This window comes from Pogona vitticeps, chromosome 10 (assembly GCF_051106095.1).
Source record: "Pogona vitticeps strain Pit_001003342236 chromosome 10, PviZW2.1, whole genome shotgun sequence".
Classification (NCBI taxonomy): Eukaryota; Metazoa; Chordata; class Lepidosauria; order Squamata; family Agamidae; genus Pogona; species Pogona vitticeps.
This window is the reverse complement of record NC_135792.1, coordinates 5,593,181-5,617,215: the sequence shown is the minus strand read 5'-3', so window position 1 is coordinate 5,617,215 and position 24,035 is coordinate 5,593,181. Positions and strand designations below refer to the sequence as shown.

Here is a 24,035-nt window from a genome sequence, read left to right as displayed (position 1 = left end):
AGACTCAAGGTTGGGAACCACTGTTCTAAAGGGAACTCCACAATCAAAGCACCTTCTCATATCTCATCAATCCATTGGTATAAAGAAGCACTCTGGTGTTGGAGGTAACAGATAGCCCACATGGCTAATAGTCACCAACAGCCTTTTCCTCCATCTCTGGTTGACCAGCTCTAGTTTAAAGCCATGATATTACTACAGGATAAGACAGGCCAGTGGGCAGGGCAGTCTTATTTCTCATTTTTGCATGCTGTTCTGAGAAGCCTAGCAATACGAATGCTTTGACTTTATAAAGAATTAATGCATACAAGGGCCAAGCAGATATTTGGACTTGAAGAACTGCAAACAGAACATTCATCAAACACGTCACTGATCAAATTCATGAAGTTGAAATAAACAAACAAGCACTACCATCTTGTCTTACTCACCTTAAACCTCATCTGATTTCGGAAGCTAAATAAGGTTGGGCACAATTCACAGAATCCCTCAGCCAGCCTTCAGTGGCCATGCTGGTTGAGGATTCTGGAAGTTGTAGTCCAAAAGAAAAGAGGATAATATTTCAAAGCTCTGATCACAGCTGCTGCCAGTCAGAGTCAGTCATATTGGGCTAGACGGAGCAATGTACGGACTCAGCATAAGGAGGCTTCCTCTCCTGTCCTGTCTTAAATAGAGTGCTGCTCCATCAACAATGGATAATGGGCCAGGTTAGCTTTAACAATGTAGATATAAATCATCCTCAATGCAGAAAATACATGGCTCAAAGCTACAAGCTTTCTACCGCAAACTTTAAAGAATGCCCTTTTATGACTCCCATCTTCAGACTGGTGCGATGATAAAAGGATTTCATTTTCTGCCAACAATTTCCTTCCGCTAATGTAAAATCAACTTGAGATCTGATTTTGTTGTTGTTATATATGGGGCAAGGAGGTGGAGGGGGGGAAAGCCCCTTTGCCTGGAGCGTTCGCATTTGTATGGGCTCCCTGTTTAGTCGGGAGCTTTTTGTAGAATTGATGAATATTGTCTAAAGGCAAGTGCAGACAAGCAAACAGATCTGTATCTTCCGTAATCCATTTAGGCTGACACACACATGCAAGGGACCAATTTCCCTTCAGTTCTTTCAGCGATGATGAAAAGTAAATGCGGGCAGAGTCGTGAACTCCATTGTGCAAGGAACCCCTTGCAATCTAATGAGAAGGGCTAAGCAGGAGCTTCTCTCTTCCACCCGACCCACGTCCTCCTTATGGAGTCGAAGTCAATAAACACACACACACACACACACACACACACCATTTGTTGGAAGGGTGCGTTTACAAAAGTTTTTTTTTTAGGGCTGGCAAATGACAAGGCTGCATCTACACAAATCTTACACTCTGCTGCTGTTGGGGAAAGAGACTAGGAGAGAGCCGGAATCTCTCTGTACCGTTCAGGGCTGTGCCCTGGATTTGGATGAACACTAAGCAGCTAACCATGTTTTGGAGTCCTTTGTGGCCCTCAGAGGCCTTGGGGGGCAGGTCATTAGCCTCCGGAAGACCACCGTTTATAACATTTGATGCACTTCACATGATAATTTTCTCGCACCACCGCTTTGCAAGGTGGGCCAGAATTACCGTACTTTTCGCACCATAAGACACACTTTTCCCCCACAAAACGGGGGTGGAAAGTCTGTGCGTCTTATGGAGCGAAGAAAACAGATTATATTTTCCTGTTTTCTTCTCCTAAAAAATTGGTGCGTTTTATGGAAAGGTGTGTCTTATGGAGCGAAAAATATGGTAATTATGTGTGTGAGTATGAAGTTTGTGGGATAGGTGAGATGCCATCCAAAGCCTCACTGGCAGCTCAGTCCCTTCCACCCTTCCTCCACTGCTTGTATTGAGCGCTATGTAGCAATTTCCTAAAAACGCAATGTTACTTTGTTTAATATCAGAGAGAAGAAAAACAAGGATTTGGTTTGTAATCAACCCTTTATTTCTCTGGGTCTATCTAAAACGGACACCTGCTTTGTCCAGCTTCAAAACAAGGGAGAGATATTATTATTTTCCATCTTCTTCTTCCTGCCGCATGCTGTTTGGTTTATTTCTTACTCCAAACTTGCAGGGGTCAGTTGAGGGCGAGCATACTTCGTTTGGCCTTCCAAAATCTTCCGAAGCTCAATGATGATATCTTCAAGGTTGAATGGCAGCGGTAGATGAGGATCACCCATTTGCCAGTAAGGATGGCATCTTGGCTTCTCCTCTTCCGGTAAACTCAGAGCAAGCAGTGAATGGCACCTGAAACAAGAGAGATGAGAAATGAATTACTGGAAGCCTTTAGAGCCGGGGTGGAGATCGACAGGCTGAATTCATTCTTCCTAGCACTGTGATCTGACCCTCTGGCAATTCCACGAGGATGTCTTCTCTTTCCACTGTTCAGTGGCTTTGTCATTTCCCCCCTTTTTAAATGTACAAAGCCAGACTGAACCAGGGGTGTTTCTCTGATTCTGCAACCACTAGGTGGTGAAGCAAAGGATCACCCCAACACCCCTCAATGGAGAGACACCACGGCAGAGTCTTTATAGTAATTTTGGCACTTCTATAGTTAAAAAGATGGATAGGAATCTGAATTGAGGAAAGGGAGAAACAAAAGTAACACAGTACACTGTCTAATATCTAAGGGATAGCTGGGTCCCCCAATAAAGGCCAAGATCCTCCTTGGACATTCCAACCATTGAATCGCTAGGGAAAGCCCAAAGTGAGGCTATTTATTATGCAGTATCTCTCTCTCTCTCCCGGCTGCTACTCTACGACTCATTTCACAGAAAGACTTGAGTCCTTATTTAGATAGCCTCTTCGCATACAGTGGTGCCTCGCTTAACGAGGATAATCCGTTCTAGCGAAATCGTTGTAGAGCGAAATCCTCGTTAAGTGAAATAAAAAAATCCCATTGAAACACATTGAAAACCTGTTCAATGAGTTCCAATGGGCTGAAAACTCACCGTCCAGCAAGGATCCTCCATAGGGGCAGTCATTTTCGGTGCCTGTATAGCGAGGAATCCGTCAAAAAAACACAGCGGGGAGCCATTTTACACAGCAGGTGGCCATTTTGAAGCCACTGATCAGCTGTTTTAAAATCGTTGTAATGCGAAGAATCGGTTCCCGAAGCAGGGAACCGACTGTCACAAAGTGAATTTTGCCTATTAAAACATCGTTTTGCGATCGCAAAAGAGTCATCATATAACAGTTTCGACATTTAATGAAGCAATCGTTAAGCGAGGCACCACTGTACTGGAACAGTCTTCTTTTTCTTTGTCCTCTGACTTAGCTTAGTTGACTCAACTTCAATAAAATAATATTATAGTATGGAGTTTAAGTGTGTGCATGATGGTGGTCTTATGAACAGCCTACACAATTACAACTATTACGACGCGTTTTCCTCAACTAGCTGTTGTTTTCTTTATTTCTTTTTTGGTCCGGACCTTAATGCTGTAAGGTCCCTACAAAGGAAAGCTTTCTTCTACCAATGTCTTCCTTCTGTTTACTACCTTCCCATCATATTTAAGGTCTACCACGTTCCTGAAACTGATAGTGCTGTGTGGCCTGCCCTCACCAACTCTCCGGGCCAGAGTGGCTTGCACTTCTCCATATGTGGAAATGGTGTTTTTTTTTTTTTTACAGGTATCCAGAAACATCTAGCTAATACCATGGACAGAACAGGGTGAATTGTCTCCAGAAGGATATAAGGAGCCATCGTGATCTGTATGACCTTACTTGGGTATAAAGCAGGTCAAAGTAGCTTCCATATACAGTGGTGCCCCATAAGACAATGTTAATTCATTCAGCGAAAATCACTGTCTTGTGAAAACATCGTCTTGCGAAATGCGGTTCCCCATTGGAATGCATTGAAATCCGTTTAATGCATTCCAATGGGGACAAATCGTCGTCGTTTTGCGAAAATCGCCCATAGAGAAACCATTTTGCGAAGTGCAGATCAGCTGTTAAAATCGCTGTCTTGCAAAAATTGGTCCTGAAAACACCCGCTTTGCGAGTCACGGACCTAGTTGTCAAAATCGTCATCTTGCAAAAATTGGTCCTGAAAAAAAAAGTATTGCAAAGCATGGACCGAAACATTGTATAGTGAAAATTGCCCATAGGAAACACTGTTTTGGGAAGCGCTATAGCGATCGCAAAAACTCATCGTCCTGTGGATTCGTCGTTTTGTGAGGTAATCATCTAGCGGGGCACCACTGTACTCCTTGCTGAAATGCTTCTTCTAAGTTTCTGGCATGGAGATCTTCTACCTTTTAGGTAAAATTGGCAGCAAGACATTCCCTGTTTTGATGCAGAGGTCAACTTTTTCAAGATATTTTCCCGTTAATTTCAAAATTTACAAGAAAATAAGGAATAAGAAAGCAGTGAGTTGAATTCAGATTTCTTATGCTTAAAGTAGGCATGGGGGGGTTAGACAAGGTAGTCACAACGAAGTGCAGGTCTCTTGATTTGAAGGGGTCTACTCAATGTGACATTACTACTTTCCCCCCACTTTTCTAAGACAGCCTCTTCCAATGTAAGATTTGTATTTCCTGGAGGGACCTTTGAGAAAGCCAATCTGAAAGGAAATTCAGTTAGCATACGTTTGGATGGTGAATTACTTTTTCATTACCTCTAGTCTTATTTGAAACCGGCACTTTATGCCATTGTTGGTGGAGTTTTGCTATATTACTAGATTATTGAGAGAGATTAAACCAAATTTACTGCACTAAGGTCAAAGGAGAGATTTGAACAATATCACAGGATGTGGTTTATAACTCTGAGAGATTTACAAGTCCATCAGCTACAGGGAAAGTAACAAGAACTAAGGGTGTTGTCGAAAGGTAGATGCAAATGAAGGTTAATAACAATTTCTGCTGATGAATAGACCGGCAAAACTGCAACAAAATTAAATTAAAAGGTTAGTGTTTTCTAAGTCCCCTGAGAAATGCTTTGAATTATAGTGTTTCTTATTAAATGGCTCCTTCATCAATAGTAGCAAAGTCTAATTATAATAAGCAACTAAAACTGCCATCGTACACCAGAAAATTTTATGAGTAATAAACCGACATATCTCCTAAGATTACTATGTAATAAAGACTGCCATTTACGCCTCCTGCGTTAGGAAATTTGTAGCAATTCAGTGTTTTTGGTTCTCTGTATGTGCATTTAATTTGCCAGCTGCTTGTTAATTAGCTAATGCTTATAACGGGGTGTGAAAAGAGCAAAGTGTTATTACGAACTGTTTGGCAAACAAAAAGTTTCAAATGTCAGAAGTCAATGTATTCTTCTCATTTGTGCTTTTCAAATAAAGTGATGTTCTAGTATTTTGCTTTTGGAGGTCCCTGGAACATAGAGATGGGTTTTTCACGTTTTATGGACTAAAGGTAAAGGTAAAGGTTCCCCTTGACAATTTTTGTCCAGTCATGTTTGGCTCTAGGGGGTGGTGCTCATCCCAGTTTCCAAGCCATAGAGCCAGCGTTTTGTCCAAAGACAATCTTCCGTGGTCACATGGCCAGTGCGACTTAGACACGGAACGCTGTTACCTTCCCACCGAGGTGGTCCCTATTTATCTAATCGCATTTGCATGCTTTTGAAACGCTAGGTTGGCGGGACTACAAATCCTATAATTCTCCATTCTGGGAAGTCTTTACAGGCATCTTACAAATACCTAAGTTTGATAACCCTGGGAGAAAGGAGTAAAGTTGGAAGGTATTGGGGATGATCTAGGCCTAAGTCTACCCAAGCTTTCTGCTCGGAAAGAAAGCTCCCAGCCAGCAATGGGGCAGGAACAGGAAGCTTGGGTGGAATTAGGCCTAGCCACTTGAGGACTTTTCCCCAGATGCATCACATTTAAATGTTTGTAAAATGCCCATAAATGTACACATAACTCCTAGAATGGGGAATTATGGTATTTGAAGTCCAGAAAAACCCCAGATCCCATCCCACCAGTGAAAAACATGGACAGGTATTCTAATCAGGAGACAGCTTTTACCAATTCATGTAGCTTCTAGGGTGAGCAATGAAGACCTAGATAAGGTCTATTCAGAGCAGTAGAATCTCTGTACATGTCACTGAAAGTATCATTCGGAGAGGAAAAACAGGGTTGCTGATCAACTCTTTGAAGGCGGCACGGCCTCTTATTTGCTCTTTTCTAATTTGCTTTATTTTATTTAGTTAAAAATACAAAATAATATAAACTACAACTGTGCTGTAGCTGGAAAATGTAGTGTAGCATCTTTTAAAAGGATATATTTCCAAATATCTGCATGAGACCCAAGGGAGAGGAGTAAGCATCGCCGTAGGTATTAAAATATTCTAGAAACAGGAATGATGTCTGGAGGAATCCAGTGGAATGATGATCTATAGCTAAGTGTTTATCAAGAATCATTAACCAGGTCATCAAAGCCAGATTTATTATTATTATTATTCACCATCTTCTTTGCCTTCTGTTATATTAACCGTCGGTAACAGAATGACAATCTTATGAAATGGGAGTGTTAAAGAAGGAAGGACATTCCAGGAAAACGGCATGCACAATGTGGAATAAACCAGCTTTCATACATACATACATGCAACCTCAAGACTTTATTTGCAGTTAAGGAGATAACTAGCGCATCTTTGTGAAAGAATAATAATAATAATAAAACAAGGCTCGCTTTAAATCCAGTTGAAATTATTCACACACCGTCCCTCCCTTGACGCCTTTGAGGAAAGAATGAGACAAAAGCCAAAGGAAGGAGCATTTGGGCCTCTAGGGAATTACTGATGGCCACCGCCTTCCTGGGAGAAAACATGCTTCAACTCTACACCCACATTGGTGCATGGTTAATTACAGCTCCCCGCGCACTCAGTCCGTCGTACATTATGGCACAAGGACAGTATTAACATGTGACTTCCCTATATATCTTCAGCTCCCCACACCAGCTCGTGATAATAGCATCTGTTAACATGCACTAAGCACTATTATGTAGCACATCACTTCATAAATAATAAGATTAGCCGACCCCGGGCCCCTCCAAGAAAGAGTAATGTGTTCAAATGTTCTCATTATTTATTTAAAACAAGAATTACAGGGAACACAAACTATGCTGGTCAACCCGCTTGGTGTAAATATTAAACTGTTTGCCTTGATGAGGCTGTGCCCGGAGGAAACGCTGCCGATTTGTCGAGCGTTCTACCTCAAAATAGCTGTAGAGCCAAACACAGTTTAGAGCGGACATTCTCAAGAATCTCAACACTGCATTGCCACCTTATCTTCCTCTCTCTAAATTATATTTTAAAAGGATAGCGCTAATGTCCTTTGAAATGAATTACAAGCTCTAATTAGTTGTTTGCTTCCTTTTTTTCCATTGGCGAACCCCCCATTCCCATCTAATTATTAATTAATTAATTAATTAATTCCATTTAATAAATTAATTGACACCAAATTATGCAAAATCCTTCAATATTTAGAGTTGAAAGGTTTTTCACGCATGCTATCATACAAAAGTAAGGTTGGGCAAATCTTGTAGGACCTCCATATCTGTCGGCAATACAAACCTCTGACGCTGATTGTCTAAAATGTACTTTCCAATGTGTTGATTTTACAAATCGACTGGGATTCCAGGCATAAATTGTCTTGGATGGGGCACACTTTGGGCCACACTGGGATCCATTTGAGCACCCTAAACTGGCCTCAAAATTAGACCGGGGGATCTACTCGGTTTATGTGGGTGTGGTTTCTGCTGGGAGGCAGCCCTTTTAATTTCCACAATGCCGCAATGCAACATAACCATAGGGATCTCACATGAAATGGACTCGGAGTCCATTTCTTCCTATTGTTTCGTTTTTTTTCAACTTGGGACTTGCGGTATAACCAGAATTTTCCAATACACACTGGCTAAATTTGACTGCAAGTCAAGGTTTTACTCATCCAAGATATGTTTGGTATAAAATCTTACTCTTTGTTATGTTCCTGCTACTCAGGAGTGCTCTTAAATCCAGGTTCATGCGGCTGTGAATTCACTCTGGGTTTCAGTCTGAGATTTATAGGAGTTATCGTAGGTATTTTACTCAACACCATAACTAACTTTATAGGAGTTCTCTGAAGTTCTGAATGCCAGCCTCTGAATAACTTCATGGAGCTATCCATGGTGCTTAACTCTAAACCTTTGGAGAATATTTACATAGAGGGAGAAGGTAAAGGTAAAGGTTCCCCTTGACAATTTTTGTCCAGTCGTGTCCGACTTTAGGGGGCGATGCTCATCCCCGTTTCCAAGCCATAGAGCCAGCGTTTTGTCCGAAGACAATCTTTCCGTAGTCACATGGCCAGTGTGATTTAGACACGGAACGCTGTTTACCTTCCCACCGAGATGGTACCTATTTATCTACTCGCATTTGCATGCTTTCAAACCGCTAGGTTGGCGGGAGCTGGGACAAGCAACGGGCGCTCACTCCGTCGCGTGGATTCGATCTTACGACTGCTTGGTCTTCTGACCCTGCAGCACAGGCTTCTGCGGTTTAGCCCACAGCGCCACCACAGCTCAAATGGGGCCAACGCACCCCACTCCCAGAGCTTAGGGCTCTACCATTTCACCACCTGACTTAACCACATTTAAGAAGAGAAACATGGAGGAAAGGGCTGGTTATTGTCTCTACGACTTTACTTACTTACATCTACTTACATTTAGATGATTAGAATGTCAACTGCATTAGGAGTCACTGGTCACAATGCTAAAATTAACCACTTTAGCTAAAGTGTGTGTTAATTATGGGCATGCAAGCAGTCAATAAAAGGTTAATGCAAGAGTCAAAGGGATAAATTTATTTCAGGATTGCATCACTCAATAGACTAAAAGACTAACATTGTGCTTGGTGTTTTTAATCAATAGATTTTATACTAATGCGCCAACCATTTATTTTAAAACATTATTCTCTCCTTCCTCCCACCTCGCCTTTTCCACCCTGTCTAAGAGCAGCATCTGAAAACGAGGTTAAGCAACTGGTTTTAACCCCTCCCCACCACACACACCTCTTGTTGACACCGCTTCTCAATTTGAGTTTTAATGCTCAGTTGCTTGGGCACACCAGCTGTTAACACGAGAAAATTTGTGCCAGCTAATTATGGTACAGAACCCTTCAAGTAGCAGACAGAGAATCATTTAATATCCACCCGTCTATTTGTCGCTGTGTCAGCTCCATAACTGCAGTGATGAATGAGCTACCTTGAAAACCAGTTAGAATGTTGTGACCTCTGATCTTGGTCACATGATAGGGTCACCCGAAACTCACTTTGCTCCTACCTGGTCGGGCATAACAATAAAGAGGTCAAACGGCTCAGGTGATTATATGTATCATGTCTGAGGTGGCCCAGTTATAAGCTGGAGGCTATGGCCGTGTTGAATTCCACAGCTCCTGTTGCATAAAAGCTGTAGAACAACTTCAGAAATGTGCCCAACAAAAGGGGTATGATTTCAAAGGCGGATAAAGTAACTTTCCTCGCTGGTTGCTAGAATGAATGCAGTGTTCATACCCAGCAACAATGAAAACAAAACACAGGGAACGGAATAGGGGCTTTACCATAGGGAGTTGATTATGCTTTCCCTCTTGAGTAATAAGAATTCTAATATAGTGCAAAGGCATACAAAATCTCTTCTTCCTCCGTCCCGAGAAGCTCGTATAATATGGTCAAGGCTGAACCAGCAGATCAAAATAAGCATAATTATACACTCTATTCCATCCATTTTAGCCTTTCCATCTACGTTTGGAGAATGAACCCAAGTTGAAATGGAGCAAAGATATCCCTAGATACTCAGAGACTCTTGTTTCCCTTATGTTGGAAGCAACTTAATCGCCGTTCCCAACACTATCATGGAACCCAGTATGAGTGAGTTCCTTACCTCAACCTGAGCCCCCCTCAAATACATTTGTGGAAGGGCTGGAAAAAGGGAGGTGGAAAAGGAATTAAAAATTCAGATCTATTGAAAGTTTGTCTTGGATTTAGACCCAAGTTACTTCTTCATGGAGATGGTTAGCCTGCCCTGCCTGAAGGAGCTAAAAAAAGAGTTCAAAAACAAGATCAACCCAAACTTAAATTGAAGGTGAACTCCCCATAACTGTGTGGATATTTTAGTTCTTTCCCTGTTGACAATATTCCTATCTCACCTTTGCAGCCCTTGTGGCTCTCAGTTTCAACAGTATTTATGAATGGATCCATCACAGTTCTTTAAAGGCCCTTCATCTGCAGGATTCCAGGTAGTGTCTAATATCCTCCGATAGCTTCTGGAGTTTTCCACACGGTGACACATTTCCACTTTTTAAAATACGTCTCATCCGAGAGTAGCTACTTTAATTTCCTACAATGCGCTGGGGCCAATACCATATTGGCAACATTGCTATAGCGGAAGATAGCCAACCTAGCAACATGTGAGGTAGAAACAGCCTGCTGTTGTAGGAGAACATACAGGATTAAAAAAATAGTTAAAAGATTCCCTCAAAACTAGACCAGACCTTAGTACACAGTTCCTTTCCCTCAGTATTGTAAAATCCACACACATTTCAATGATTAGATAAAGGTGGCGGCAATCTGGAGAGTAAGAAGCTTGAGCTGCATAGATTCTTTTGAACAACTCACGTGTGAGGATTCCAAACTCCTCCTGGACTACATTTAAGAGTTGCCTGTTTCTTTTTCTTGAGTGATGCACAGGATGAGAGGACCAAAGTAAAGGTCTGCTTTTTGATGAGCAGAATCTCAATTGACTAACATTACTAAATGCCACGGCATTTGCAGAAACACGAATTTCCATTTGATCTAAACCGCCAACTTTAGCCCGCCAGCCCTCGGAGCCTTTTCCATTCTGCGGAGTTGCACAGTTGCATGAATTGAAAGAATATGATTGGAATGGATGAAGGGACTGCAATACATATGTATATACATATGTAGACACACACACACACACTTTTCCATATAGGTGTATAAGCCTGTTGTATCATCACTCCTAAGCATTATTGAATTATAGATGCATTGTTTGGCTTGAGAGTTTTGGATTTCGACCAGAAAGTTCTTGTGATCAAAAGGGGTGAGATGCCACTCCTTCATACTGCATACATATAGATTTTCTATGATGAAAGGGGGGGAAAAGGGGGGAGTGCTGCAAAGCATTACCACCCCCCCCCAAAAAAAAAACAATCTAGGTTGTTATGAAAGGCAAAAGAGACTTCTGGGTAGTTTGGGCGGCATATAAATTGAATAAATAAAATAAATAAAATAAATAAAAATAAAAGGAAAGCAAACCCAACAGCTTCTATTTTCTGCAGGCCTAGAAATGTGTGCTTCTATATGTGCAGTAAGCCAACATCTTGGATCCTCAGAATGTGTGTGTATTAAGATATTATTGGATTCCAGCTCTATGGAGCCTGGCTATTCCAATGAAGCAGGTTTAATGTATCCACTCTGGGTTTTGATTAGAATTCTACAGCAGTTATTCAAGGTGTCAAATGTAGCCCCAGCAAATTCAGCACCTTGGATAGCTCTGAAGACCACCATAGATTAATTGCCTTCAAGCTACCACCGGGACAGTTTCTTTCTTTCTTTTTTCTTTTTAACCAGGAAGCTTGGCCAAAACTAGTTACGTAGTTTCCTGAAGCTTTCAAAAAAAAAAGTGAGTGAAATTTAGGTGGCTATAGGTGTGCCTCTGGGAGATGGAACTCCCCAAATGGAGAATTCTGGGAATTAGAATTAGAATCCAGAAGATTCTAATTCTATACCGCCCATCTAGAATGTGTCTACTCTGGACAGGAAGTAAAGGTAAAGGTAAAGGTTCCCCTTGACAATTTTTGTCCAGTTGTGTCCGACTTTAGGGGGCGGTGCTCATCCCGCTCTTCAAGCCATAGAGCCAGCGTTTGTCCGAAGACAATCTTTCCGTGGTCACATGGCCAGTGTGATTTAGACACGGAACGCTGTTTACCTTCCCACCGAGGTGGTCCCTATTTATCTACTCGCATTTGCATGCTTTCGAACCGGACAGGAAGAATAGAAGGTAAATGTGGTGCAGGTCAGACAAACTCTCTCCTGTAATTTGGACCTTTTTAACAGGAATGCACTTCCATTAAAGCTTTCGTGTGGCGTCCTTCTTGATTGGCCGCATGTGGACTCATAATGGGACAAGTGGTTCCTCACCATTTTTCAGGATGTCTATTGCGCAATCCACAGTACTTGAAGTGTGTAACAGGGCAGAGGGCAGATCCTCCCCAAAATGGTGGAAACTATGTACACGGTTCCGCATGTAGTTGATTGAACAGGATACAGGTCTTTGATTTGGGTCCTCATCCCAACACCAAAATCAACCTTAAACACACAGTGACTCCCTTCAAGAACTTGGGCCGCTGCAGGGAAAAAAACTATGGTGTTGGATTGGGAAGACATTTTTCAAAATCTCTCCCTTTCTTTCCCCTCGTATTTCACGTTTTGTGTTGGTGCGGGTCTAACAGAACAAATTTCTATCCTGTTCTTTCCTCATGTCAGATCATATAGCTTCGCCGTGCCTTCAGAACTGGTGTCGCATCCTCCCTTGTCAGCCTATATTATTGTCAAACTGTCTGGATCATCTTAGAAGCTTGTGGAGGAACACAACTGGAAGGGTCAAACTTAAGATTACTTGTTCTGTTGGTCCCCCCCCAAAAAAAAAACAATTTCCTCAAAGCTGCATTTCTGACCCATCGGACTTGCAAATAATGCCCGTGATTACCACCAGATGAACCATTGCAAAATAAAGGATGGCAATTTGCTAGATATGGAGATGAGAAAAATTGAAGTAAGGCAAACATGGGCATCATTCATGGTTTAAAGGAGAATGCTTTTAAATATCAGTTGAATATCTCGTCTAGGTTGACCCCAATACTGATGACACAGAGGTGCAGATGGCTGGAAGGAGCAAGTGTTCCTCGTCTCTTCCACAAAAACAATATTATTAGAGTGGTCTTATAGGCCAGATGGGTGGGGTATAAATCAAATAAATAAATAGATGAATGAGTGAATGAATGAATGAATGAATGAATGAATAATTCCCCAACCCCAAAGGTTGAGCAAAAAAATCAAATCACATCACATCACAACAGTGAAATGCCAGGAAACAGAAGGTCAAGCAAATTTTAAACCACCCAAATGTAAGGTTTGCGCTCTAATAAATGCTGCAAATTGACCTCCCTGACTCCCTGATATAGTGTATCTCCAAAAGTACATACCTTGGGCATCAACCTTCTTTTGGTATACTGTAAAGCTGTTTTTTTAAAGCTTAAAATGCAATAATTCATAAATTCTACTTAACATTATCTAGCATGGGTCCCAATACAACCAGCCTATTCAGCAAATCACAAAAGAATTCTACTTAACTTCTCTCAGATGCCAGCACTGCTTTAGCAGAGGTTTAAAGCTAATCGCATGAACGGAGGTGTTTTTCTAATTAGAATGAGTCTGAGCTGTACGTCAGGATACTTGGATAGAACTCAAGGAAGATCAATATTTGCTTCATATCTGTTTTTTAATCAACTCTTGCCCACTCCCATCCTTTAGGACAGTGGTCCCCAACCTTGGGCCTCCAGATGTTCTTGGACTACAACTCCCAGAAGCCTTCACCACCACCTTTGCTGGCCAGGATTTCTGGGAGTTGAAGTCCAAGAACATCTGGAGGCCCAAGGTTGGGGACCACTGCTTTAGGAGATGGGGCAGGTTCCCTTTTCCAGAGACACTATGAAAATATCCATAAAAGCAAACTTGTGTGTATTTTGGAACAAGGCAAAAGAAGGATGGTTTTATTATTATTTCAACTACAAAAGCCATCCTTCTCTATTCTGGGAGTTTTATCGGACACACAGACACTTAAATGTGGCTCAGCTGGGAGAAAGGCCTCAAGTGGAAGGTTTTGAGGTTGAGCTAGGCCTAGTTCCACCCAAGCTTCCTGTTCCTGCCCCAGTGCTAGCTGGGAGCTTTCTTTCCCAACAGGAAGCTTGAGTGGAGCTAGGCCTAATTTTCAAATCCTGGTCTCGGCTCCTGCTTTTCCCAGATGTCTGTATGGAATTTTATGATTCCGAAAAGCTGAAATGTCCCTTCAGGACTTAAGTGGGTGGCATTAGGCCCTTTAAGCGGAAGAACGCCAGTAATTTTGGTCCCGCTCTTTGCCTTTGGCTGCTGTCCGCCTCTGGAATGTGATCCGCTTTTCAAGAACTGAATTTGGTTCTCGGTCGGAAAGCAGTTTCCTTCGTGCTGCAGTTTTCATAAATGGGGAGGGCTTCTTTTAACAACACGCTCTAAAACTATTGGAAGGCAGCAGTGTTTCAAAACAGAGCAAAAGATGTAAATGTTACGAACCCCCTCCATCTCCCACCCAATTTCTTAAGATAACGCTTAGAAAAATATGCTTGAAAGGAGGAGGTTCACATTCTGCATCCTTCTCCGTTGCCTCTGAAAGGCATCTTGGAAATGAGTGAAGAGGGAAGGTCATACTAAATCAAAGGACATCATCTGCCTGTTCCAAACACTATTAATGGGGAAAGCACTCTGAACAGTGCATTACGGCCCCCAAGGTCACCTGGGAAAGCACTGGGTCTCACTAGTTACCCTGTAACAGCTCGCAAACAACTTGATTAGCTCCAATAACCTCAGTGCCCTTCTACTTGCACTTGATGAGAAATCCAGCTTCTTGGCAGGCTGCGGAGCTGAGACTTGCACCTTTTGCAGCATCTAGAGAACCATCCAGGAGCAGAAAAAGCGAGGGAATTTAGGTGACAACCTGGAGGCTACTAAGGGTAGTGTTATGGCCAGGAGAGTGAGCCGTGAACAAAGAAGATGTCATTTTGGACTGTGCTCCTGGTATGAGCTCCCTTGGAATTTGTGTGGGAAATTTTGGTTCTTGCTCAACCTTGGTGTTACCGCCGTGCCGGGAAGGTTGTAAAAAGCCCAGCCTCGGAGAGCTTTTTATTGAGCCAAAGTTTGTAAGTTCTGCTGGCTAGAGAGCTGGAGGAGTTGCATTCCTGGCAACCAAGGACTGGGAGTTTGGTTACCCCCTGGACCTTGCCCATAATAAGAGCCAGCCTGCGTAGCCTTGGCCAACCTGCAAAATCCCAGGGCTTCCCCCCCAAAAAAGGGACTTGTAAACGACTTCCGAATAATTTATATCTAGGACACTCCGGAAAGGATTGCCATAAACTGGCACTGACTTGGTGGCACTTAATTAATTAAAAATATAACATCTACTGACCAGTTAAAAAAAATCAATGACATCAGAAGTTCATATATTACTCTGTAGGAAGTAATGAGATGCTGTTACAGTTCCAAGACTCAAGAAGCAGTCACTGTGCTCGTTGCAATTATCACACCATCTATCTGGACTATCTTTCAGGACTAAGTTGAAAATTAATTGAGATCAACAAGTTCTCAAATAATAGCACAGATCTACAGTCTATGCTGTAAAACATACTATCTCCCCATCCACCTGGATGTTGCTTCAACACTCTGAAAGAAGCAAGACCCACAGTTACAAGGCAGAACTAGAACCATGTTGATATTAGAGGGGGGGAAACCCAGAATTCCTCAACTACCAATGTTCATGGCTCTTAGAGCAGTGGTCCCCAACCTTGGGCCTCCAGATGCTCTTGGACTACAACTCCCAGAAGCCTTCACCACCACCTCTGCTGGCCAGGATTTCTGGGAGTTGAAGTCCAAGAACATCTGGAGGCCCAAGGTTGGGGACCACTGTCTTAAAGGATTAAAGAAGTCCAAAAATGTAACTTTTCCAAACTCTGCCCACTATATCTATTCCGCCCTTGTGCCTGAGGATGAGTCTTGGTTTCAATCTTCTCAACTGAAACTTTGGCTCAAGCTACTAGGCGTTGAGTCAGATTCTTCAACGATCTCCCGTTTACCTCAGACTCGATTAAAATCCTAAAGACGACTCAGAGTTGAACGCTTTGATGTGCTTGAGTGAAATGCACTTGATCTGGACAAGGTAGAACAGGCAGCAGGAATAGCCGGTCTCTCTCCCTCTCTCTCTCATTCACTCTTTGCCTTGAGGTCTCTCTTCTCCACCACAAAAGAAATGTAACTTTAATTCCATCTGACTTCAATTGTGTTCAAATTACAGCAAAAAGAGAGAGAGAGAGAGAAGCAGCAGACAACAAGCTGTAAATATTTAAAAAGACAGAAAATCATTGGGAATCGTGCCTTTATGAATATTTGATGAGGAAAGGTTAGATCTACTGCTGGCAAATTACAAGAAATTATGTCCGTCATGTGACTCTGTCAGCAAAGGTTAATACAAATAGGTTTGGATTTAGTTGAGATGACAGTGGGGATTAAAAAAGATTTGTCCTGTCTTCACCACAATTAGTTCCCTCTCCAACCCCCTCTTCTCCCCCCCCCCCCCCCATGATTAGCGTAACAGAGTTTATCGTTAGGATTATGGCAGGCGAGTCATACCTCTCGGAGAAATTGTTTTAGACCTCATAATACTGTGGAAGATCCACAATGCAGTCTTCATCTCTGCTAATCTGGCTCTTAATTGTGCATTTCCGGAGGGAAGCGGAAGGCTATTAACCCACTGAATGCTACTGCTTTGCACCAGAGAGTTATACATCAAAATATGGATAGCTGGCTTTTCCATTCCAGAAAACCAAGAACCCCCAAGGCAGCTAGAAGCCTTTATCAAATGATGCCAATCAAACAACAGAACCCAACTGAAAAAGCAGATGTTACATGTACAATATAGTCCTTTGTATGATGGGTGTCTGTCTAACCATAATGTATTTGTCTAATGATTATTTACACCCAGAGAACAAATCCTGTGGCAAAAAGTTCCATAGCTTGGGTGCCATCACTAAGAAGTCCCCGCCTAGTATTTCTGGTGTTCAGACCAGTGATTCTCAAACTGTTTGTTGGTAAATAACTGGGCGATATGCTGTACCATAAAATGTATTGTCGTCTCTTGCTTTTTAACTCTCTAATTGCAACAACATTCACAGCCTAAACACTGAAAATAGAGGGATTTATAACTATTTACAAAGTACAAGGAACCATGGTTTTCATAAACAAGTGGGGGGGAGAGCTTATACAAGGGGACGGGGTTTGCTCATGAGGCAGCATTTAAGTCCAAGAGTTGATGGTGAATAACTACACTGTGACTTAGCACAATTAAGGGAGTCATTGAATCGAGGCCAGTTTAACAACACAATATAACCTTAGAACTGCAGATCTGGAAGGGACCCCTATGGATCATCGAATCCAGCCCCAATCAAGGGGGCTCGGTGAGGAATCAAACTCCCAACTTCTAGCTCCGCAGCCAGAGACCTAAACCACTGAGCTATCGAGCAGTTATACAAAATTAGAATCTGTACATATGGGCCTTTCGTGTACAGATAGATAGGGACATACAGTGGTGCCTCGCTTAACGATTGCCCCACATTATGACAAAATTGCTGTACAATGATCTTTTTGCAATTGCAATTGCGATTGCAAAACAATGGTCTAAATAGTGTTTTTTCGCTTTGCGATGATCGGTTCCCTGCTTCGGGAACCAATTCTTTGCAAAACAATGTTTTTTTAACAGCTGATCGGTGGTTTCAAAATGGCCACCGGGTGCTTAAAATGGTTCCCTGTTGTGTTTAGGGACGGATTCCTCGCTATACAGGCAGCGAAATTGGCCGCCGTATGGAGGATCTTCGCTGAACGGTGAGTTTTTACCCCATTGGAATGCATTGAACGGGTTTCAATGTGTTTCAATGGGGTTTTTAATTTTGTTTTACAATGTTTTCACTTAACGGCGATTTTCCTGGAACGGATTATCGTCATTAAGCGAGGCACCACTGTACATAAGGTTTCATTCTTCTGCTTCTACACATGTTTTAACTTTGTTTGCTACTGATTTTGTTTCTGCTTTGAACACTTCTGCGAGAACCCTTTTACACCTCCTCGGATAATGCATGCCGCACTTCAGCCTTTTCTTTGTCCAAAACCCATCACGAAAGGATTTCCTCGAAAACCCTCCAAGATATGGTAGAAGTATGACCCGTGCGAAACCGTGGAGCAGGGAGCCCACGGCAAGACATGGCGACAGACCAAAAAAAGGGGTTAATCCAAGGGCCAGGAAAATAGGTAGCTACATAAACAAACAACCAGATAGATAAATAAATAAATAAACCAGAAAATGATGGATCGGAATTGGCATGCCCGACACGGTTTGATCGCAGGCGGTGGTACTTTGGGGATTCCACTGAGATTTGCTTTAGCGGCTGCTGACCCTTTCTTCCACACGTACAGCCACGTGGAAGGAGGGCATTTAACACATCAGGGAGCCTTGCTGGATTATCAGATCAACTGATCAATACCATTGACAATTCTTCTGTCTAAAAGCATCGGGGCCTCGCCATCAGAAATGTACACAATCACTGCACGCCCAGGAGCTCTGCCGATACATTACCTTTGACCCACGGCTTCCACGGGGGACCCCAGAGGAAACTGCCTTTCCCCCCACCTTTCCTGAACCTTTCCACCTAACTGATTTCCAGCTGCCCGCTTGAATCAAATGTGCCTCTTCATCGCAAATGGAGATCCAGGGAAGAGGGAGGAGAAGAAGCAGAAGCTATAGCTACAACAGGACTCTCTGAGGCATTAAAGAGGTGGGGGGAAGCTATTGAGGTCATCTCATCGCCACTCCGTGGAAGTCATCTCCATCATCTGTTTCCATCGGGCCCGTGTAAATCTCGGCAACGTGCTCGACATTACAGGACTCTCTGGGATACAAATGGCTTCTTCGTGTACTTCACTTGCTCGCAGACATTCGAGTTACCTGCCGAGTAACTTTCCCGCTCGGTGACATGCACCTGGCGCTCCCGCCCAGACATCATGACAAATTTCAACTTGCCGGATTTAACGCTCTAAAAAGCAACCCCAGATTTCTATTACTCCCATTGAAGTTAACTCTGAAAGACAGAAGGAGAGGGTCTCTTAGGTCTGGAAGGATTTCAGGATGCATTAGGGAGAAAAAACGGTGGAGGGGGGGAGAGAGAGAGAGAGAGAAGAGAGGGAGGGCGAGGGAAAAAAAGAAGAATGCCCATTACATTCCGAGCGTATAAGCAATGCGACAGGGTTGACCGTTGTCTCGATGCGTTGTTTGTATCTGCAAGTTTCCATCCAAAGGAGGATGAGAGCAACTGGCTTGATGAGGAAACATAGCTCAGATCAAATGTACTACACTGAGAAACATGGGTTGTCAACCAAAGTTTTCAAACAGGTGCCTGACGAGGAAAAACAAACCAACCCAAAGAACAGCAACCGGGAGCATGGTGGACACTACAGAAGATGCTGCCTCGAATGTGCACACATTGTACGAAGGATCGGAAGGATCAGAGGGCAAATGACAGGGAGGGGGGGAAATCACAGCTGGATTTTCGATGTGCTACAGCCATAAAACGAGATTTCTGTCATGTGCAATTAACCTTCTCCTCAAAGTGCATCTGCTATAGAGCAGTAATGCTCAGTGAGGTCTATTGCTGACTTTGTGGCGTTCTGGTAGGGTGGCAGGCATTGTGAGTGAAACCCACAATGAATGACACAGGGTTCCTATCAGAAACCACTGCCTCTTGTGCCCTCTTCGCTATGGGGCAGGTGGGACATAATTTAGGGCGTGTCTTAGCTCATTTTTTAGAATACATGCTCCCTCAAATGACGCAAGACATTTGTTAGAGAGTATGAACTTCCTCAACTATATATCCCACTTTGTTTTGTGAAAGGATCGTGGGAGGCAAGCATGGGTTTAATGCGTAAGTGTGATTTCTGAGACATGTATCTCTGGTGGAATTCCATTGCAAGAGGACATGCATGTTTATCATAAGTTCGATCCATAAGCAGGCCATGGAGCTGGTGTAGCGTAGCTGGCTCAGGTCATTATGCAGCTTTAGATAATCTTCCTTTTCCTTCAAGCTCATGCCATCCGTAATTTGGAGAATTATAATACTGAGTCAATTTAGAGAGCTCTTGTAAAGACTGGACAACACATTATGACAAAGTACTCTGCAAAGACTACAACGGGCAAGCAAGATTCTTTTTAAAAGTAACTTTCCAAGCTTAAGTCTGTGTTCAGAATGGAAAAGAAAATGGAAATCTCTCTGTCTTACAAGAATTGCCACTCCAAATTACGCAACACTTGGTTAGGATGAGCATCAGATTGCATAAATCCAATTTTTATTACAGGTTTATTAAAGATGAGTTGTTTCACCAACAGTTAATTAAATCTACTATCTAAATTGAACCGAAAATTACAGGGCGGGCAAAGCTTGTAAAAGACCCCTATTACAGATAAGGGCATTATTTGGTCATCTGAAGAATCTGACATCTATTTTGAAAGCCACATTGTTCACAAACTCGTTGGCAAGGTCTCCTTTTGGGGTGGGGGAGCGGCTCCTGGAAGCCGTGTGATTCTTCCCTACCCATTTATTATCATGTCCAGTTTGCTGGCAACCGGCCTCTTGTTATAGGCCACTTTTTCATTCATTAGGCATGAGATAATTTTGCTGCAAGCGAGGGGAGGAGGAGGGGGGAAAACAGGCTCTGATCTCGTTATGTTGCCTTTAAAGCTAAGAAAGCACGGGCAATTCTGTTTTGCTTTGATGGAGCAGTAGAATATGCTTTCTTTTAAGTACAAAGCCAGAGTATTAATAGGGTTCATTCTGGAAAGGATTATAGAACAGGTAGCCATAAAGACAAGGCAGGATTAAGACATGCCGAGGCCTTAAACTATGTCATGGTAAAGACTCTCCACAGAACAACCGCAAAAATCCGCATTATTTTAATAGACACCCACCAAAATCTCAGGTCTTAAGATAACTGCTTATTCAAATTGAGAATGAATCGGGCTCCTTATAAAACAGGGATAGTCCATGAGAAGTGTGTCTGAACTTCATGGCTGTATCAGTTTGATAACATTTTTACATCTGTGGCTCCATCCGAAGGGATCCTAGGGTTTGTGGTTGGGTGAGATACAGAGAATTTCATGCTAAAGAGCTCTGTCTTGTATTGTAGCATTAGAGTGGCATGTTGGCTTCGGGATTCGATCCAGAAAAGTAACTTTTTCCAAGCTCTGTCAAGCCTAAAGGGCAGCAAAGAGTCTATGGACGTCCGGCTGAAACAAGGATGTTGACATTCTGGACTCTGAGTCAACATATTTCCTACTGACGTGTCCCAGAACACCTGGCTGGATAGTATCTGGCTCTGGGGCCAGAGGTTGGGAGTTCGATTCCCCACTAGGCATTCCAGATGAGCCACCCTCTGCAGCCTTGGGCAAGCTGCACAGTCTCATGATGCCCCCAGAAGAAGGGAACACCTTGAAAAAGAGTAATCATAAGTCAGAACTGAACTGACGGCATGTAATTATTCTTATCCCAGAACAGACGTTCATTCGTTTGTTCGTTTAGTCGTGTCCGACTCTTCGTGACCCCATGAACTAGAGCACGCCAGGCCCTCCTGTCTTCCACAGCCTCCCGGAGTTGGGTCAAATTCATGTTGGTCACTTCAATGACCCTGTCCAAGCATCTCGTCCTCTGTCGTCCCCTTCTCCTCTTGCCTTCACACTTCCCTAACATCACCATCTTTTCCAAGGAGTCTTCTCTTCTCATGAGATGGCCAAAGTACTGGAGCCTCAGCTTCAGGATCTGTCCTTCCAGTGAGCACTCAGGGTTGATTTCCTTTAGAACGGATAGGTTAGTTCTCCTTGCAGTCCAGGGGACTCTCAAGAGCCTCCTCCAGCACCACAATTCAAAGGCATCAATTCTTCGGCAGTCTGCTTTCTTTTCAGTGGGAAAATTGCCTGCTCCTTACTTCAGATATTCTATGGAAATTAACCACAATTTCTCTCTTTACCAGGAATACCTAGGGTGGACCCTTAAGACATTGTGTGCAACCTTGGCAATGCAACAAACTCATGAGCTTTTTGACAACTGAATTCAAGTTTGGGGCAGAGCCACACGAATGTAAGTTTCTCCACTTCCTAGATGTTATCAATCCAGGCTTCAGGCATGATGCCATGTTGTTTTAAAGCTTCCTGCTCTTAAATACTACACACAGAGACAATGTTTTTAAAAAATCCTTATACATAGAAAAGGGATACCTCTGGGAAAGGGCTATCTTAGAAGTTTTGTCCCTCTGTGCAATTTTGACTTTCTGTTTTCATTTATTTATTTCACGGCTCTCTTCCTCTCCATTTTATCTACACAACAGTCTTGCAAAGTAACTCAGGCTGAGTGTGTATGTGAGAGAGACCCAAGGTTATCCAGTGAGTTTGAAGGCCAAGTTGGGAATTGAACTGCCACAGGTATTTTCGAAGAGAAAGGCAAGGCAAAGATATTTTAAATGCATTTAAATAATAAATCTCTAAAGTTCTAACCCAACGCCAGCCACGACTCCAGTGGTTTCCAGCCTTAGGTCCCCAGATGTTCTTGGACTGCAACTCCCAGAAGCCTTCACCACTAGCTGGCCTGCCAATGATTTCTGGGAGTTGCAGTCCAAGCACATCTGGGGAACAACGGTTGGGAAACACAGCACTACACTGTTTTGTTTTGTTTTTACAAAGAGGAACATTCCATGTTGCATCCTCCCCCCCCCCTCTCCTGAAGTGGTACATTCCAGAAGGAGTCTCATTACATGTATTTATAGCACATATAAACATGAACCTTAATCTTTTCACAGCCAATACATTCTTCACTTGTTCTGCTAAAACATATTAGCACTTATGCTGAAGTTATTTCAGCTTTCTTGAAATGAAACACCTTTTCCCTTTTTAGATCCTCACTATATTAGGGTATCAGGGGTTGTTAAACCAGCACAAATATTTATTCCTGCTTATTCCAATTAGCAAAATCATTTGCTGGGAAGAGACATTTCAGATGGGAAGATCTACTTTAAAAATAAACCTTTCCCCACAGGACAACTCGTCCCAGTCCTGACAGTTCTAGGCAGCATGGTTTAGAAATTTTAATTGCTCAGTTGATGTGTGGGCAAATTTCAGTAATCAAAATGATATATAACTGCAGTGGATGTGTGATTGTCCTTTTTTAAAAAAATAGTTGTAATAAAATGCTGGTAGTACCTGGGGAAGGTTAACTTGGGTAAGATTGATAATAACAGAATAATTTCTCTCTGTCTCTCTCTCTCTCTGTGTGTAGTGTGTGTTTCTGTCTCTCTCTGTGTGTCATTCTTGGCAACTCTATGCCTCATTATTGCTCGTCATGCTCATTATTATTTCCTTAAATATAAATTAACAGGGAAAACAGAAGAGTTGTGATCCCAGACATATATCTCCAAAATATCTTATTCTAAATTACCTAAAGAATATAAGTCAGTTAGTTGTTAGGCATCCTTCAGTCTCAAAAGACTATGGTAACGTGCTCTGTATGGAGGACTTGGAACAGCGTCTAGTGTGGCTGAGAAGGCCAATTCAAGAGTGACAATCCCTTCCACACTGAAGACAAATACAATCTGTCCCCTGTCCAGCTCCCTGATTTTGCTGCTTTTGTGACTGCCTCTTTGCCTCAGCCTGCTGAACAAGGGTCTCTTCAAATTGGGAGAGGCCGTGATGCGTTCAGGCTGAACGCTCAGATGTCAAGGTTTCCCATCTGTTGAGGTCCACTCCGAAGACCTTCAGATCCCCCTTGCAGATCTCCTTGTATCGCAGCTGTGGTCTCCCTCTGGGGCCATTTCCCTGCACAAATTCTCCATCCAGGAGATCTTTAGGAATCTGACCATCAGCCATTCTCATGACATGCCCAAGCCAACGTAGACATCGCTGTTTCAGTAATGTATACATGCTAAAAATTCCAGCTCGTTCTAGGACTACTCTATTTGGAACTTTGTCCTGCCAGGTGATACCAAAAATGCATTGGAGACAACGCATATGGAACGTGTTCAGCTTCCTCTCCTGCCTTGCACAAAGGGTCCAGGACTCACTGCAGTACAGGAGTGTGTTTAGGACACAGGCTCTATAAGTCAGTACAGGGGTCCATAATCCTCAGTCT

At 42.8% G+C, this 24,035-nt stretch overlaps 1 protein-coding gene across 5 annotated transcripts in view; it reads right to left on the bottom strand.

Moving 5' to 3' along the window:
- Positions 1 to 1,939: 1,939 nt before the first annotated feature.
- FTO (FTO alpha-ketoglutarate dependent dioxygenase) overlaps positions 1,940 to 24,035 on the bottom strand; it is a 228,703-nt gene continuing 206,607 nt past the window's right edge. For all 5 annotated transcript variants that reach the window (XM_020800047.3, XM_072980731.2, XM_072980732.2 and 2 more), the window contains one exon: positions 1,940 to 2,264. In XM_020800047.3, coding sequence (XP_020655706.3) covers positions 2,075 to 2,264 — 190 coding nt within the window. In that variant the 3' untranslated portion in view covers positions 1,940 to 2,074. The remainder of the gene's footprint in view (positions 2,265 to 24,035) is intronic.